General features: G+C 43.6%; 1 protein-coding gene across 1 annotated transcript in view; it reads left to right on the top strand.

The window, feature by feature from the left end:
* Positions 1 to 11,714: 11,714 nt before the first annotated feature.
* Positions 11,715 to 16,250, top strand: part of HMGA2 (high mobility group AT-hook 2) — a 135,987-nt gene continuing 131,451 nt past the window's right edge. The window contains exons 1-2 of the mRNA XM_068561649.1: positions 11,715 to 12,519; positions 15,117 to 15,203. Of these exons, the coding sequence (XP_068417750.1) occupies positions 12,409 to 12,519; positions 15,117 to 15,203 (198 nt within the window). The 5' untranslated portion in view covers positions 11,715 to 12,408. The remainder of the gene's footprint in view (positions 12,520 to 15,116; positions 15,204 to 16,250) is intronic.

Below are 16,250 nucleotides of genomic sequence, written 5' to 3' on the forward strand. Positions count from 1 at the left end.
TGAACATTATTAAAGGAAATATTTTTTACAGAGCTTGAAACCAACTGGGTGAGATCATCATGGTGCTAACGAAACCACGAATATCTGCCTTTTTCCTACATAGGCAAGTTAGCACCACATACAGACTATCTCCATTTGTCTGGCAAAGATTGCACCTACTAACCCCAGACCAGCTTTCACAACCACATATGCCATTGTCACAGTCAGATCAGGTGAAAGAGTGTGACTGGTTTATTGCCCTCAGCTTACAGCATGTGTCTTATTGACAGGTTTGTGGCTTTGTCCTTTGTTCTTTGTTTTAAACCATACCATACCATTTATCCATTTACAGTACACAACTCTAGTATACTCACAGAGTTGTGACACCATCACCACAATCGATTTTAGAATATCTTTATAACCCCCAAAAGACACCCCTTACCCATTATCAGTCATTCCTTATCCCCCTCCCCATCCTCTGTAAACCACAGGTCTATTTTCTGTCTCTATAGATGACCTATTCTGGAAGTTTCATATAAATGAAATCATAAAATATGTGACCTTTTGAATCTGGCTCCTTTCAGTTAACGTAATGTTTTCAAGGGTCATCCACGCTGTAGCATGTGTCAGTATGTCATTCCTTTTTATTGCTGAGTAATATTCCCTTATGTGAATATACCACATTTTGTTTATTCATTCACCAATGATGAACATTTGTGTTGTTCCCACTTTTTGGTTATTGTGAATAATGCTGCTCTCCACCTTCACGCATAAGTTTTGTTTTTTTTTTTTTAAAGATTTATTGATTGATTGATTGATTGATTGCTATGTTGGTTCTTCGTTTCTGTGCGTGGGCTTTCTCTAGTTGCGGCGAGCGAAGGGCCACTCTTCATCGCGGTGCGCGGGCCTCTCACTATCGTGGCCTCTCTTGTTGCGGAGCACAGGCTCCAGACGCGCAGGATCAGTAGTTGTGGCTCACGGGCCTAGTTGCTCCGCGGCATGTGGGATCTTCCCAGACCAGGGCTCGAACCTGTGTTCCCTGCATTAGCAGGCAGACTCTCAACCACTGCGCCACCAGGGAAGCCCACGCATAAGTTTTTGTATGGACCTATGTTTTCATTTCTCTTGGTAATACATCTAGGAGTGGAATTGCTGTGTCATATGATAATTCTACTTTTAACATTTTGAGGAACAGCCAGACTTTTCCAAAGAGGGTGTACCTATTTACATTCCCACGAGCAATGTATGAGGGTCCATATCCTTGCCAAAACTTGTTTTATCTGTCTTTTTGATCAGGGTCTTCCTAGTAAGGGAGAAGTAGTTCCCATATGTTCTTGTGTATTTGAGAGTGACCACATGTATTAATTAGGTTTCTGCTACAATAGCATTTCATAATAAAAACAACCTCAAACTTCAGTGGTTTTAACCACAGGCATCTATTTCTCCCTCATGAGTTCGCACGTTGCCTGTGGCTCTATTGGGCTTGGCTGGGCATTGGTTCTGATCCATTTCATGAGTCCTTATCGTAGGACCAGGGAGTGCTCTTCTCATAAGGGAGCTGAGAATCTCAAACAGCAAACAGAAATACCTCATGGTCTAAAACTGGCACATGTCACTTCTGCTCTCAAACCACTGTCGAAAAAATTCATGTCACCAAACCCAGTTTCAGTGGAGCTGATAAATAAACTTGCCTTGCAATGGCAAAGGGTATGAGTGTATAATTTTATTAAGTATAGAGGTAAAAAGTTGGGAACAATAATCCAATCTTCCTTACCACTCAACTCTCTATCTCCAGTTCTCTCCCCTTTCTTGTTTTCTAACATGGCTTAGCCATTATGTGTTATATGATGCTGTCACTCAAAATTTAGTATGTCTCAAATCTCAGAAACCCTTTTCATTCCCCCAAATAACTCCTCCTCCTAACCTCTCCACCTAGGCAACAACACCCAAATTTGGAATTACTGGAAGCTCAAATAATTAAGAATTAGAGTGCCCTCGTCTCATCAGGCTTTCTTCTCTTTTATATCAAATGCTGCTAGCTTCTACTCAATATTTCATTTTCTCTTCTTTCTTAAAAAAAACAAACTGATTTTATTCAGAGTAGCAATGTGCCTTTTTCCCAGCCTCCCTCATTTTGTAGCTGAGGTTGACCCTGGGACGAAAATCTGCTGTGGATTTCTGGAAAACTTTGGTTTCGTTGTCATTTTCTTCTTATTGCTGTTGTCTAGGACATGGATGTGAGACTAGAGGTGGAGTGGCCAAATTTTAGCCATGAGGGTGACCGTAGATGAAAGCCACATGCTAAGAATCAGGGTGCAGAATGGAAGAAGGAATATGGAACACTGATAACATCACGGAGTTCTGCCTTGCCTGGCCTGCCCACTTCTGGGATGTTTGTTATGTCATTCTCTTGTTGATCAAGCATCAGCGTCTCTACACGGACTACCAAATAATTTAGAAATTTTTAAAGTGGTAATTAAGATTTCCAAAATTCTCTCTAAACTTCTAATCTTTCATTTCATGCTTATTCTTTGTTCTTTCAACCAACCACCCACCCAGTTTCCATTTTTTGTCCTTCTCAGCCTTGCTTGTGCCCCACCTACCTGGAGGCCCATGCTGGTGGCTTACATCATCCAAGTTCCCTTGCTTGTTGGCTTCTTGTTGAGTTTGGTCATGGGAGGCACTGACATAAGAAAGCAGAGCAGAAGGAGAAAGAGGTCAGGGTATTTCTTCCCGTCTATTCGCTGCTTTGGTGCCTCTTCTCTGGCAGTGGTCACGGGCCTCTGCGACCTCAGCTCCCACCAGATAGCCCTTCCCCCAGGGCTCCAACTCTCAGTAGGGTCTTAATGCTATTTCCTTTGCTTCCTTTGCTTAACCCTTCAGTCCTAGGGTGGTAATGGCTCCCCAGTATTGCTAGTGTCTGGGGGCCTCAACATTCCTTGTTTGTTCCTATAACTCTGCCCAATCTCTATATGTGGTCCTTCCAGTCCAGTGCCTTCCCAAGAACCATCTGCAGTGAATTGTTTCCAGCTGGCCTCTGACTAATGCAGTAAAACCTCTCTTGGTATAAGTGCTTCAGCTTGCATTTCAGCAATATTTTCCATAATCTTCCCTTTGCTTGAAATCCCTTTCCTCCCATCTCTGTCTAGCTGTCCTTCCAGGCCCTCTCAAACACCACTGCTCCCAAGTAGCCTCCCTTAATTCCCATACCATGGAAATTTCTTCTTTCCTTGAACTCACTCAGCACATACTTGAAAGTGATTATCTTTTTTTCTGCTTTAAATTATAGTGACTTTTGTACATGTAACTCTGGCCAGTTTGTAAATTCTTTGAAGTCTGAACCTACACCTAGGTCTGATTGTTTTTGTTTTTCTCTCTCTCCTTAATGTTCCTCCTTGAACTCTGCCTCCCTCCCCCCAAAGCACCTGAAACAAAGCTTGGTACCAAATGGGTGTTCTATCATTCATTTTTATTACTATTTATTACTACTTATTACTATTATAATAGATACTAGTTACTGATTTATTACAATGTACACTTTACAAAAAATTATGGAGATGATGGCACAGACTAAAATTTCCCTTAGGTGGTAATGTAGTTTTACATTTAAAATACACAATAATCATTCACCTATGATACATATATGACAGGGAATTTTATTTTTATTTAAAAGTTTTCTGATGATAAATCAGGTTTTCTCCCAATACTTTTCTTGGATATCAAAGACAAAAATCATGTATGGGCAAATATTCATTGGATTTAGGTTTTTTAACATTATGAGTTGGGATCGGAGTTACAGAGTTATCTTCTAATCCAGTCTTTTAAAGCTGTGTCCTAGGAAGTGCTAGAGAGTCTTTCCAGGAGTGGGGTTATACTGAGAAGGCTTCAGTAGGCTTTCACTTGAAGAAGGATTCTGGTCTTCAAAAGGAGTGAAAACAATTTCTCTAATCTCACCTCCTACTCCAAATATTCCCACAATGTACTTTGTTTAGTCGCTAAGTCTCTGCGTATAAACATCTCCATAACTGGGAATTCACTGACTATGCAATAAGATTATACAGTGTGGATTCAAACAACCCTAAATTTGGAAAGTTCTATCTTATATTTGGCTGAAATCTGATGACCCATCCTTCTTCTGCTTGAAGCAATAAAGAATATATCTAAAGTTACTTCCTCAAAATGGCAGTACTTTACAATGGTGATCATCTTACCACAAGTCTTTCTTTAGGCTAAAAAACCCATTTCCTTCAAATGGTCTTTATATGACTTGTTTGGAAAACCTACCTGGGTCACATGTTATTAGTCAAAATCGCTCTTAAAACACAGTGCCTAAAAAAAAAAAAAAACACAATGCCTAGAACTAAATATAATTTTCCTGATGTACTTTGACAAGGGCAAAACATAGTGAAATTATTATTTTCTCTATTCTGAGTATTTAAAAGCCAGTTTTAGGAACTCTCGGTTTCTGATCTGGCACGTAAGGAGCTTATAAGTTGCTATTCTGTCCTAACAAGTAAAAAGCTGAACAAAGCAAAAAAAAAATTATTCTTAGATGCATAAGAGCAGTAAGATCACATGGCAATCACTACCTCAAAAACTGGAGAGACAGGTGAATATAGAGAATGACAACTTCCCAGAGCAGAAACCTCTGCAGAACCAGTACTGGGGTAAGAAAATCTGAAATGTAGTTCATGAAGTGCTAAAGCAATAAGGCAAGAAAAGGAAATTAAAGTATACAGATTGGGAAGGAAAAAATAAAACCGTTTTTGGTCATAGATGATGTGATTATAGAGAAGATCCAAAACAATTGACGAAAAAACTCCGGGAACTAATAAGTGACTAGGGCAAGGTTGTAAAAACAAGGTTAATATATAAAAGTCATCTCTTTCTTATATACCAGCAGTGAACAAGTGGAATTTGAAATTAAAGCCATTTTACCGTTCATATTAGCACCCCCCAAAATGAAATACTTTGGTATAAATCTAATGAAATATGTACAAGATCTACATAAGGAAAGCTACAAAACTCTTATGAAAGATATGAAAGAACTAAATCAATGGAGAGATATTCCATGTTCATGATTAGGAAGACTCAATATAGTCAAGATGTTAGTTCTTTGTAACTTGATCTATAGATTCAGCACAATCCCTATAAAATCTCAGCAAGTTATTTTGTGGACTTCAACAAGCTGATTCTGAAGTTTATATGGAGAGTCAAAAGATGTAGAGTAGCCCACTCAGTATTGAAGGAGGACTCAAAGTCAGAGGACTGACACTATTCTACTTCAAGATTACTGTGAAGTTACAGTTATCAAGACAGTATGGTATTCACAAAAGAAAAGACAAGTAGATCAATGGAACAGAATAGAGAGCACAGAAATAGATCCACACAAATATAGTCAACTGATCTTTGACAAAGGAGCAAAGAAAATACAATGGATCTAAAAAACAAAACAAATAAACCAAACCAAACAAAGACAGACTTACAGATACAGAGAACAGATGGGTGGTTGCCAGAAGAGAGGAGGTGGGGGATGCAAAATAGCTGAAGGGGATTAAGAAGTACAAACCTTTACTTATAAAATAAATAAGCCATGGGGATGTAATATACAGCATATGGAATATGGTCAGTAACATTATAATAACTTTGTATGGGGACAGATGTTTACTAGAGTTATCGTGGTGATCATTTCATAATGTATGCAAGTGCCAAATGACTGTGTAGTATGCCTGAAACTGATATAATATTGTACGTCAACTATATTTCAATTTAAAAAAAGAAGTACAATGGAGCAAAGACAGTCCTTTCCAATAAATGAGAGTTGGAACAACTGGACATCCAAATGCAGAAACCTCTCAGTTGAGTCAGTCCCCTTTAAAGAGCTTTCCCAGAAGTACTTCTGAAGACTTCTGCTTATATTTCATTGAGCACCACAATCTAAAAGGGAGGCTGGGAAATGTAGTTTCATGGTTGGGCATGTTGCCATACTCAACACTGTAGGTGTTCTTTTACAAATTAGAAGGGCAGAATGAACATTAGATGGGAAACTAGCAATATCTGTTTCTTAGTCTGATATGTAATCCAAGGAATTATTTGTAAATCACTTTTTCCACCCTATACTGGTATGGCTGATTTTTCCTCCTTTTGAAACTAATTCCCCTCATGAATACTTCATATTCATCATCTCAAATTATAGTATGGGTTGTTGAGCTCTTTTTCAATCTTAAATTTGGGCATCAACAGAGTTAGCTATCCCTTCTACCTTTAGATATCTGAAAATCTGTAAATTATGCCAGGATGCTGATAGAAAAGACCACCTTGGAAGTTGATGTCAGCACAAAGGAATGCACAACATCCAAGCCATATTTCTTCATCTTTTCACAAGGATGTCATAAAAATTTTTATCAAGTGCTTACTTAATTCCAGGTATTCTATTTTAATATATATATACAGTAGAATACAGTGAAGCCATTAGAAGTGGTCTTGTAGAACAACATTCATTGACATGAAAAAAAATTCTTGATATATTATTTACATAAAAAATAGGTTATGAAACAGAATGTGCAGCATGAACCTATAGTAGTTCATTTAAAGTCTAGAAGGATTCAAATGTTACAGGGTTATCTATGAGTTGTGGGATAACTGGCAATTTTTTTTCTTTGCTTTTCTGTCACCTCCATTTTCTAGTATAATAAATATAACTGATCCAAAAAAGAAATAGATCCTTCTAGAAGCATTGTAGAAAATGGATTTTTTAAATGTAAGACTGACCGTCAGGAGACCAGAAAAAAAGACATTGGAGTTGTCCAAATGAGAAATGGAGAAAGTTCTAGCTAGGGCAGTGACAGTGGAAGTAGAGAGTAGACAGATTGAAGGAACATTTAGAAGGCAGAACTGGAGGGACTTGGTGATCATTTAATGTGCAAAGAGGAGGGTTTAGAGTGAGTCCCAGCTAAGAGTGATTTCTAGCTAAGAAAATCACTCATTTAAAGTTATTAATTGATAAATAAAAAAGAAATTACCTTTTCTAATTTTAAAATCATGGGCCAGTTTCTATGGTTATATAACAAACCACCTCAAAATTTAGTGGCTTAAGAATAAAAACATTTATTTGATACTAATAAAATGCAATTCGGGCAGTGCTCAGCAGGGATCTCTCCTCTCTGAACAGCTTCACATTAGTTTGGGGTGGCTTAGAGGCAAGGGTTGGGGGAGCCTAGAATTATCCGAATGTGTGACCTTTCCCCATGTCTCTCCAGTATGGTGGCTTCAGGAATTCCAAGGTACTGAGAAGAGACAGAGATAGAGGTAGAGACAGAGATGGAGTGGGGGTGGAGAGAGGGAAGGAGGAAAGGATGGAAAGCAACACAGATGATGTGTTTCCATGCTGGACATTACTTCACTGCCAGCCCAAAAAGATACAGCAGGTGGGTGGCTTGATAGGTGTAGTGCAAACACTTAGGACATACAGAAAAACTGTATGAGTAATTGTGTTTTTGAAGCAATCCATGGAATGCAGGAAGGGAAGTTTACCTGACCTGATCCCTCCTGTATCAGTTTTCTATTGCTGCACAACAAATTACCACAAACTTAATGACTTAACAGACCATTAAAATACCCACATACTAGCTCACAGTTTTGTAGGTCAGAAGGCAGGTATAGCTGGGTTATCTGCTTGGGGGCATCACAAGGATGGAATCAAGGTGTTGGCCTGGCTGAGTTCTCAATGGAGGCTCTGGGGAAGATTCACTTCCAAGCTCATTCTTGTTGGCAGAATTCAGCTCCTTGTGGTTTTACAAAGGAGGTCCCTGTTTCCTGGCTGGCTGTTAGCCTGAGGCTGCCTTCAGCTCTTAGAGGCTCCCCACGTCCCTTGCCATGTGTCCTCTCCATCTTTGAACAGACAATGGACAGTCAAATCATTCTTGAGCTCCAAATCTCTAACTTCCTCTCCTAAAATTAGCTAGAGAACATGCTCTGCTTTAAAAGCACACATATGATGAGGTCATGCTCATCAGGATAATTTCCTTAAGGTCAACTGTACCATCTAATCTCGGGAGTAAAATCCATCAAATTATACTCCCAGGGATTATGCACAGCACATACACCAGGAGGGCAACCATTCCTATATCTGACTTTAAAGCTGCTGGATTGTATACCTAGACCAAGATTGTTTGGGGCTGACAGTATAATGTCAACAGATGAGACATGGAAATGAAACTATGCCACTTCTGTTCCACTTCCATGACTTTTGTCAAAAAGAATGTTCTGTGAATCCTAGCACTTTTAGGTATTCAATAAATGTTTGTTGAAGACACTATGTATTACATGGAAGAGGATCAATGTTTGTAAGGGTAAATGAAAGGCTTAACGTAACAGGTAAATAGATTTTAAATGAGCACCTAGCTGTTTCCAAAGAGATTCTCTCCAGTTCTGAATGAATTACAATCCTGAGTCCTGAGAGAATAATAGGTGAGATTACTGCAAAACCAATTCAACATATGTTTGTAGAGTGAATGAGGGGACGAATTTATTTTGTTTGGTGACCCTCTATCTATGGGACTAGAAAGCCAGTCCAAAACCACCACCCTGCCCTCCCCCACCAAAATGTTAACTTGGCACTGTATATTCTTTCTTGGTGATTCCATAGGGAAACTCCTAGAGATTATCATTCCTGCATTTCATTAAATACTAAGCATCTTTTTTTTTTTTTTCTAAGCATCTTTTAAGACAAAATCACTAAAACTGTGAGTTTGAGCAGTACAAATGAGTTCATGTTAAAATACTGGAAATATTTTTCAGAAATATGTGTTTGCCTTGTGCTATACTGAGCTTCTATATGCTGAACATATATATATGTGTGTGTGTGTGTGTGTGTATGCTATTTCTGTTCTATTTTTTCTGTGACCCTATATAGATTCACTTCCAAAGTATCTGGTTTTAATAAATCTCTGTTTAATTATCCATGATTAATTCAATCAGTTATAATTGAGAAATTCCTTTAATCATTCTTTAACTCATGAATATATTAAAGGTTAAATATAATATGATAAAGTACAATGTGAGAACCCCAATATTTTCATCACAGATGCATTTTCTTTTAATCAAAATAATTTTGAAGTTATTTTAATATATGTAATGCTTTTCTCATCCTGTGGTACATTTGTAAAATAGTAACTTATTAAGAGTAAGAGTCATAGCAGTAAATTAGTAAGTACCAAAAGTCTATTATGAACTGAACACTACCTACACACAACTGGTGCAAAAAAGAGGTGTTAGAAATACTACCTGCGTCCATGGAATTTACATTCAATTTACATACAAACAGGACACAATTAGAGAGCAAGATATTATACATTTTTTAAAGTCTATCAGAACTGGAAGAACTCAGAGATTATAGTGATCTTTCAGTTAAGAAATGAGGACAGAAAACATATAGAAACTAGAAATAAATATAGCTTCCAGGAATGAAAATATATAAGACTGATATAGACAAAACCTGCTGCAATATTTGTTTCCTATCCTTCTGGTTATACATTCAAAAAGGGTCAAAGAATCTGATAGCAAAGTGACAGTAGTCTGAAAACAAGTGGCTCTCACCCCCATTTTTTTCTGTGCTGTCTTCCAGTCAAGGATTAATGCAAAAATAAAATTCTGAAATCCCTTCCTTGCCGGCCTCTGCATATTTTAGAAAAATCCGAGGATATAAGTACCCCAATTTCTAACTGGCTGGCTGAAATCTTCGGTGATTTCTCCTACATTCACCCTCAGAATTTTATCTCTAGTCCTTGCAAAAACAAGCAAACAAAAACAAACGAGAAGCCCATTTTGTATGTGTATGTAAAATGTGCACACCACTGTGCGAATGTGATCACATTAAAGCACGTGCAAACTTGGCAGTTAGGAAACATCCCTGCAATCTTTAGTACGTGAAATTTCAATCTCTTTGATGAAGATACCATCTTTCAGCCAAGTCCTGGCAGAAAACCTTTGGTTCCTGTGAGACCCCTCCCTCCCCAGTACGCGCAGGGCTCCATCCGGAGGGATGGGGGCTCTCCTTCTCCATCACTGTTAGGCTTTCCCAGACCCAGGAGAAACCCTGGGTTTCTGCAGGACACTCAACGCGCAGCTAAGTGTCCCAGCTCTGCAAAGGGCAACTGGAAATGGATTTAAAATGGCAACGCGGACCAATCAGCGCTGCCGCGCCTGCAGCGGACGTTTACACGCGCCTCCTCCACAGGCACAGAGGAACCTGGCGGTGCCGAACTCCCTACTTAGGGCTGTAAAGTAGGCGGGTTTTATTCCACGGTGGTCTGTATTTGGGGGAAAGAAAAAAATTCTTCCTCGTGTGAAAGTTTTTATTTTGGAATTGGTCCAAAATAATTTTGGGTGTGATGTGTGAAAATCTCAACCTAATTTTTTCAGAGCTTTTTGTTATTCAAGGATGAAAAGAGGTACGTTTTAAAATGTACTCCACCTTTTTAAAACGGACTGTGGTCATTATGGTGTTCACATAACTCAGAAACAGTCCAGGCTATAAAATTAGGACTTGGCAGAAAGGGAGTTCCTAGGGAGAAGGTTAAATCGAGGTAAATTGAAGGGAGAGTTGGACAGTTGGCTCAACTGTGGAGTTAGGAAGCTATGGGGTCCCCGCGTTGGGCAACCCCTCTACCCTGCGAGCGTAGGAACCCGGGTGCATAGTGCCAGCCAAGGGGAGACTTCGCGTCGCCTCCAGTTTTTCCCGGAGAAAAAAAGCTCAGGAAAGAGGCGGGCGCTCTCCGTGTGCCTGTGTGCACACTGTTTGCACGTGTGCCTGTGTCTGTGAAAGTGCATGTGTTTCTGCGTGCATGTATGCATGTAGTGCGCGCGTGTTTGTTAACATGTGTGTTTATGCCTACATGTGCTGTGGGAGTGTGCACGTGTGTCTAAGTGCACGTGTGTGTGTGGATCTGCGAGCATGTCTGTGTGTGAGTGTGTGTGCGCGCGTGTGTGTGTGTGTGCGCGCGCGCGCGCGCGACGGGTCGTGCGATCTGCGAGGAAGGCATTCCGACGCAGAACAGGGCGGCGGGGGCCTGCTCCTACTCCTCTTCAGTCGATCCCCACTCCTAGGAAACGAGAACTCTGCCGCGCGTGCAGCCAGACGCTTCCTGCAGAGTGTTGGCTCCGCATCGTGGAGGTGCAGGTAAAGGCCAAGCCCGTAAACGCGGCTCCGGGGGCAGCCACATTTCCGCGCCTTCCTAGGACAGCCGGCCAGGGGCGACCTCGGGCGGCGGGTGGGGCGAGGCCGGCGGTGAGCCGGCCCGGCATCCCCGGCCTGTCCCTTTAACCCCGCCGCCGGGCGAGAGCACGTGAGCGGGGCTCCGGGTGGCACCCGGGCGCCGCCGCCGCGGAGGCAGTTGTATTTCGAACGCTGCCTCTGGCCCGCGGCCAGGCGCCTTGGCTCGGCGGTCCGCCTGGCCTCCCTCCTCCTCATACTTTTCCTAGGGCGCAGCCCCCTCCCCTTTATCTGCCCACGATTAGAGGTGGGCACTCTCCCCCCCATCCCGCCGCCCCCTCCCCAAGCGCGCGCGCGCGCGCACACACACACACACACACACACACTACACACACACACACACACATACACCCTCTCATCCCGCTTGAATCCTGGGGCAGGAACTCAGAAAAACTTCCAGCCCGGGCAGCGCGCGCTTGGTGCAGGACGCAAGAGCAATCAGCCCGTCCCCCTCCGACTCCCCGGTGCCGCTGCCGCCCGCTCCCGCCACCCGAGGAGGCGCGGTGCCACCCACCGCTCCGTCCCCTGCCCGCGCTCAGTGCCCGACCCGATCCCGGCAGAATCTCCCCATCCTCCCTCTGCTTTCCAACTGCCCAAGGCGCTATTTGCTTTCTCTCTCTTTCTCTTTCTTGCTCTGCGAGCGCGGAGCGAGGGGGAAGAGGAGGAGGAATTCTTTCCCCGCCTAACGTTTCAAGGGACACAATTCACTCCAAGTCTCTTCCCTTTCCAAGCCGCTTCCGAAGTGCTCCCGGTGACCGCAACTTCTGATCCCAAACTGAGAGGGGAGCCTCCCAACTTGAAACCCTCTTTTCCTTCTCCTTCGCTCTCCGCCTCCTCTCGCTACCTCCACCGTCACCTCCACCTCCGGCACCCACCCACCGCTGCCGCCGCCACCAGCAGCGCCTCCTTCTCTCCTCCTCCTCCCCTCTTCTCTCTTGTTGGCAGCCGCTGGACGTCCGGTGTTGATGGTGGCAGCGGCGGCAGCCTAAGCAGCAGCAGCCCTCGCCGCACGCCAGCTCTCGCCCACCCCGCCTCGTTCTCCAGCCCTACCTCACAGTCTCCCGAAAGGTGCTGGGCAGATTCGGGGCGGCAGAGGCGAAGCGGCTGCAGCGGCGGTAGGAGCGGCGGCGGCAGCGGTAGCGGCGGCGGGAGGCAGGATGAGCGCACGCGGTGAAGGCGCCGGGCAGCCGTCCACTTCAGCCCAGGGACAACCTGCCGCCCCGGCGCCTCAGAAGAGAGGACGCGGCCGACCCAGGAAGCAGCAGCAAGTCAGTACGCGGGCGGGGTGCGGGCAGCAGCCCACCTCCGCTCCCTCCGCGAGGGCCCCGCGACCCGCGGCCACCCGAGCGCGGGAGTGCGGCCGCCGCACGCCGCCGCGGGGGCGAGCTGCGGAGTCCTGGCGCGAGTGCGCGGCGGAGCCCCGGGCGCCCGCGCCCCTCCGGGCCGGGAGGTGGGAGCCACGGCGGGCGGGCGGCCGGGTGCGGGCTGGAGGCGGGGTCGGGAGAAGCGCGTCTTCGGACTTTCGCTATTGTGCCCGGCCCGAGTGGCGCGGTGTCTCCTGGTGACGGGAAGCGGCCGGGTCCGACAAACCGGGGCTCGCCAGGCACTTTCCGAGCCGCTTTGCAGTGGCCCGGCGGTTAGGGGTACTCTGGCGGGTCAGGGTTGGAGGGGCTTAAGTCCCGGGGGCCGGAGGCTCTTTCTCCCGCCAACCGGGGCTGCTCGCTGGCCGGGGACTGGCGCGCCGCAGCCGCCCCCTTGGCGCCCTCCCCAAGTTCTCGGTGGCCTGAGACTCGCGCCCTCCCGACAAAGAACTCGTGGACCCGCCCGGTTCTCTTAGGGCTCTTTAAATGCGGCGCGGTGGCCGCTGCTGAGGTGTCCCAGGAAAGGGGCTGGCTACAGGAGACCCTGGGTCCCCACGGGACAGGATCAAGTAGTTCAGCCAAGGGCGCGGTGGCAAGCAGTGTCCAAGGGGGTGCACGGAAGCTAGGGTCACTTCCTCGCCAGGCGCCCAGTCACCCTTTTGCCTTGGGTCCCGCGCCTCAGAGCTGCAGACCTGAAACGTCCTTCTCCAGAGCGAGTGGCTGGGGGTTGGGAGGGGACGATCGAGGGGCGCCCGGGACCCCGCGGAGTGGAGGGTTTTGTCTGCGGATGCAACCAATTAAGCGTGTAGCCTGCGCTTGCGGAGCTGCGCGCAGCGCCCGGGGTGGAGGGGTTTTGTTCGCAGCAATTTCCAAGCCTCCGCGGGCAAGGCTGGAGCGGGACTTGTCTATTGAGAACATTTAAACTCCGCTTCCGTGGGGTTTAAAGCTACTTCTTCGTTCTTTAGCCTTAAAGCGCTTCCTTCATGGCAAATAGGCCTATAAGAAAATAATCCTAGAGTCCCAAAGCTGCCCGAGAGCAAGGTGGGGAAAGCGAACAGTGTTTGCTTGCCAGTGCGTTTTAGAAAGACTGCTGTACCTTTTTGAAATCATCAAAGGAAACAAGCCAATCTAGAGGCCCCTGAGTTTTCCCGCTCTGCCCGGGCGACACTTTACATCGCGTTAGGATCCTGTTTTACACCTCCCAGGAAGTCACTGCCCTTCCCCCCGCTCTTCTTTCCCACACGCCACCCGGCTCACTCTAACTCTACTAATTGCCCCCCACCTCCAAAAAATAATCCAAAAGAAATTGCAGTGGGGTCTGGAGGTGATTGGAGGTTTTACCTTTGAGTTAAGGCAGAGTTCACAAAGAAAGAAAAATGTGTCTCCTATGTGTTTGCTCCGGATGTGCCCACTGGAGCTAGTGGTCCCACGGAAGCTTGCAGGAAACCTTCCTCAGAATCTCTAAATAGGATGCGAATTTTCATTGAAGACTTTTATGCATTTTAAGCTAATTCTCATTTAATAACCGAATCTGAATGAGATGTAAATTGATGATTCACTGGATAAATATTTAGGATCTGGAATATTAATCATCGCATTCTCTTAACCACTCGAGTATTTACTACTTGGCATAGAAGCCGTTTAAAGTTTTGCTAAACCTATTGATAGTTTCAATTTCTCCTTCCCAGACACTCCCATTCCTCCTCACTACCCCCCCATCCCTTTTAGTTTTCTTCGGTACACCCCCACAGGGTTTTCTCAAAAGAAAGTTTTGGAGAAAATATTTATTTTATCAAAAGACATTTAAATCTAGACTGGAGGCCATTCCTACATCTCCAATTGGCAGTGAAGAATTGAAGCAATTACCTAGATTATTCAAGCAAAGCCTCCTACAACAGATTTACCATAATTATTTGGAAATTTTAGGAGGAATGGAGTTATTTTAAGTTGAAGAACTTGGATAATTGCTCCAGTATTTCACTCAGTGTGTTGATTGAGTTATAACTGACCTACAATACAGATATGCAGAATGATCAAAAGCCACCTTTTTCAATATGGGAGATTGTTGAAATATTTCTGATGTGAGCTTCATATTTCTGTTGTTTAAAATGCTAGTATAGTGGAGAGTAGTATTTGTGTAAAATGCTTATTATTTCTGTGCGTTGCCAAATACACAGCCTTGCATATTTTACACCTTAAAATGTATAACTTTCTTTCTAGAACAAGCAACCTTTGAACAGTCAGCCTTTGTTACCTTTTTCGGGTTGAAATAGAATCTAGCTTTCATATGCGAAATAGAATTTCCTCTATGAATTCTTGGATTACAAGTAGAGTTATTTCCCCTTTCTGTAAACTCTGTACCATCATCATCCGTTTATGCTTGAACTGAATGTGTTCCAACAGTTCTGTTGAGCAGCACAGGCAGAAAATACAACTATAGAGTCAGGGTCAATTTCTTTCAGCCATTCTTGCCACAGCAGCATTTTTTTTCCCCCCGAAACTAGGAGCCAACCGGTGAGCCCTCTCCTAAGAGACCAAGGGGAAGACCCAAAGGCAGCAAAAACAAGAGTCCCTCCAAAGCAGCTCAAAAGGTGAGATTTCTTACGTCCTCCCAACTTTCTCAACGCCCACAGGAACCTCCCTGTAATTTTCCCGTTCTAGATCCGCACCTAAGGATTTCTCCCAAGTGGGTAACCCAAGACTCATTTCCTACCTTTAATATTGGTGAGATTTTCAAGCAGATACTCAGCATAAGAAGTTCATGAAGACACTTACAGTGCTGTTTTTAAACAATCACCAAAGAATAAGAAACTTAAAACGGAGATGGGAGGGGGAGGTGGGGGAGTGGAGAATGAACAATTAAGATTTGCACCGGTTGTGAAATAGTTAAAAACGAATCAAAGCTATAGATTTTGTCTGGTGGTGAAGTTTTTGCAATTTCCTTAAAAAATAATAAAGATTAATTTACTTTGTGCTTATTTACATGATTACTGGAAAACCAAATCCCACTATTAAAGTTAAGTGCTTTGCCAAATAGATGATAATTAGAAGTAAATCCAATTACGGGATTCTGGAAAAAAAAATTTCACTAATTTTACAGCTTTAAATGTGCTGATAAAGTACCTTGTTTGTTTACAATAAACCTGCAATATAATATATCATAATCTCTCAAAAGCCTTTCCACCTCAGGTGATAGAGAAATGTTCTGAATAGGACAATGAGAAATTTTTTTAAACAAGTATTTGACTCATTTATTGTGTATTTTTGGGCAGGATAGAACCCAACCAAGTGTAACTTCCAGTGTTTTTCTTTATAAATTTTAAATTGCAGTTTAAAAACTTCATGTTTGGTGGTATTTGAGCTAACAAAGAAGAAATATCTCAGGATCAATGCGTAGACAGAGGAGGGAAGGTGAAGATAAAATTCACATTTTTTAAGCTTTACAAATAAATCAAAAAACGTTTCTGTATTTTATTTGTGGGTTTGTATGCTCGTTAAAAACAAAGGTTCAAAATTCAGAAGTAAATTTTGATATATCTTTACAGTCGATTTGAGTACACCATGTATAGTATTTGTTGAAAATGACTGTATGCTCATCTTTTGAGGATTAATGTTTTGTGTGGTTTTCTCTGTGACTG

The sequence above is a fragment of the Eschrichtius robustus genome, chromosome 13 (assembly GCF_028021215.1).
Source record: "Eschrichtius robustus isolate mEscRob2 chromosome 13, mEscRob2.pri, whole genome shotgun sequence".
NCBI lineage: Eukaryota > Metazoa > Chordata > Mammalia > Artiodactyla > Eschrichtiidae > Eschrichtius > Eschrichtius robustus.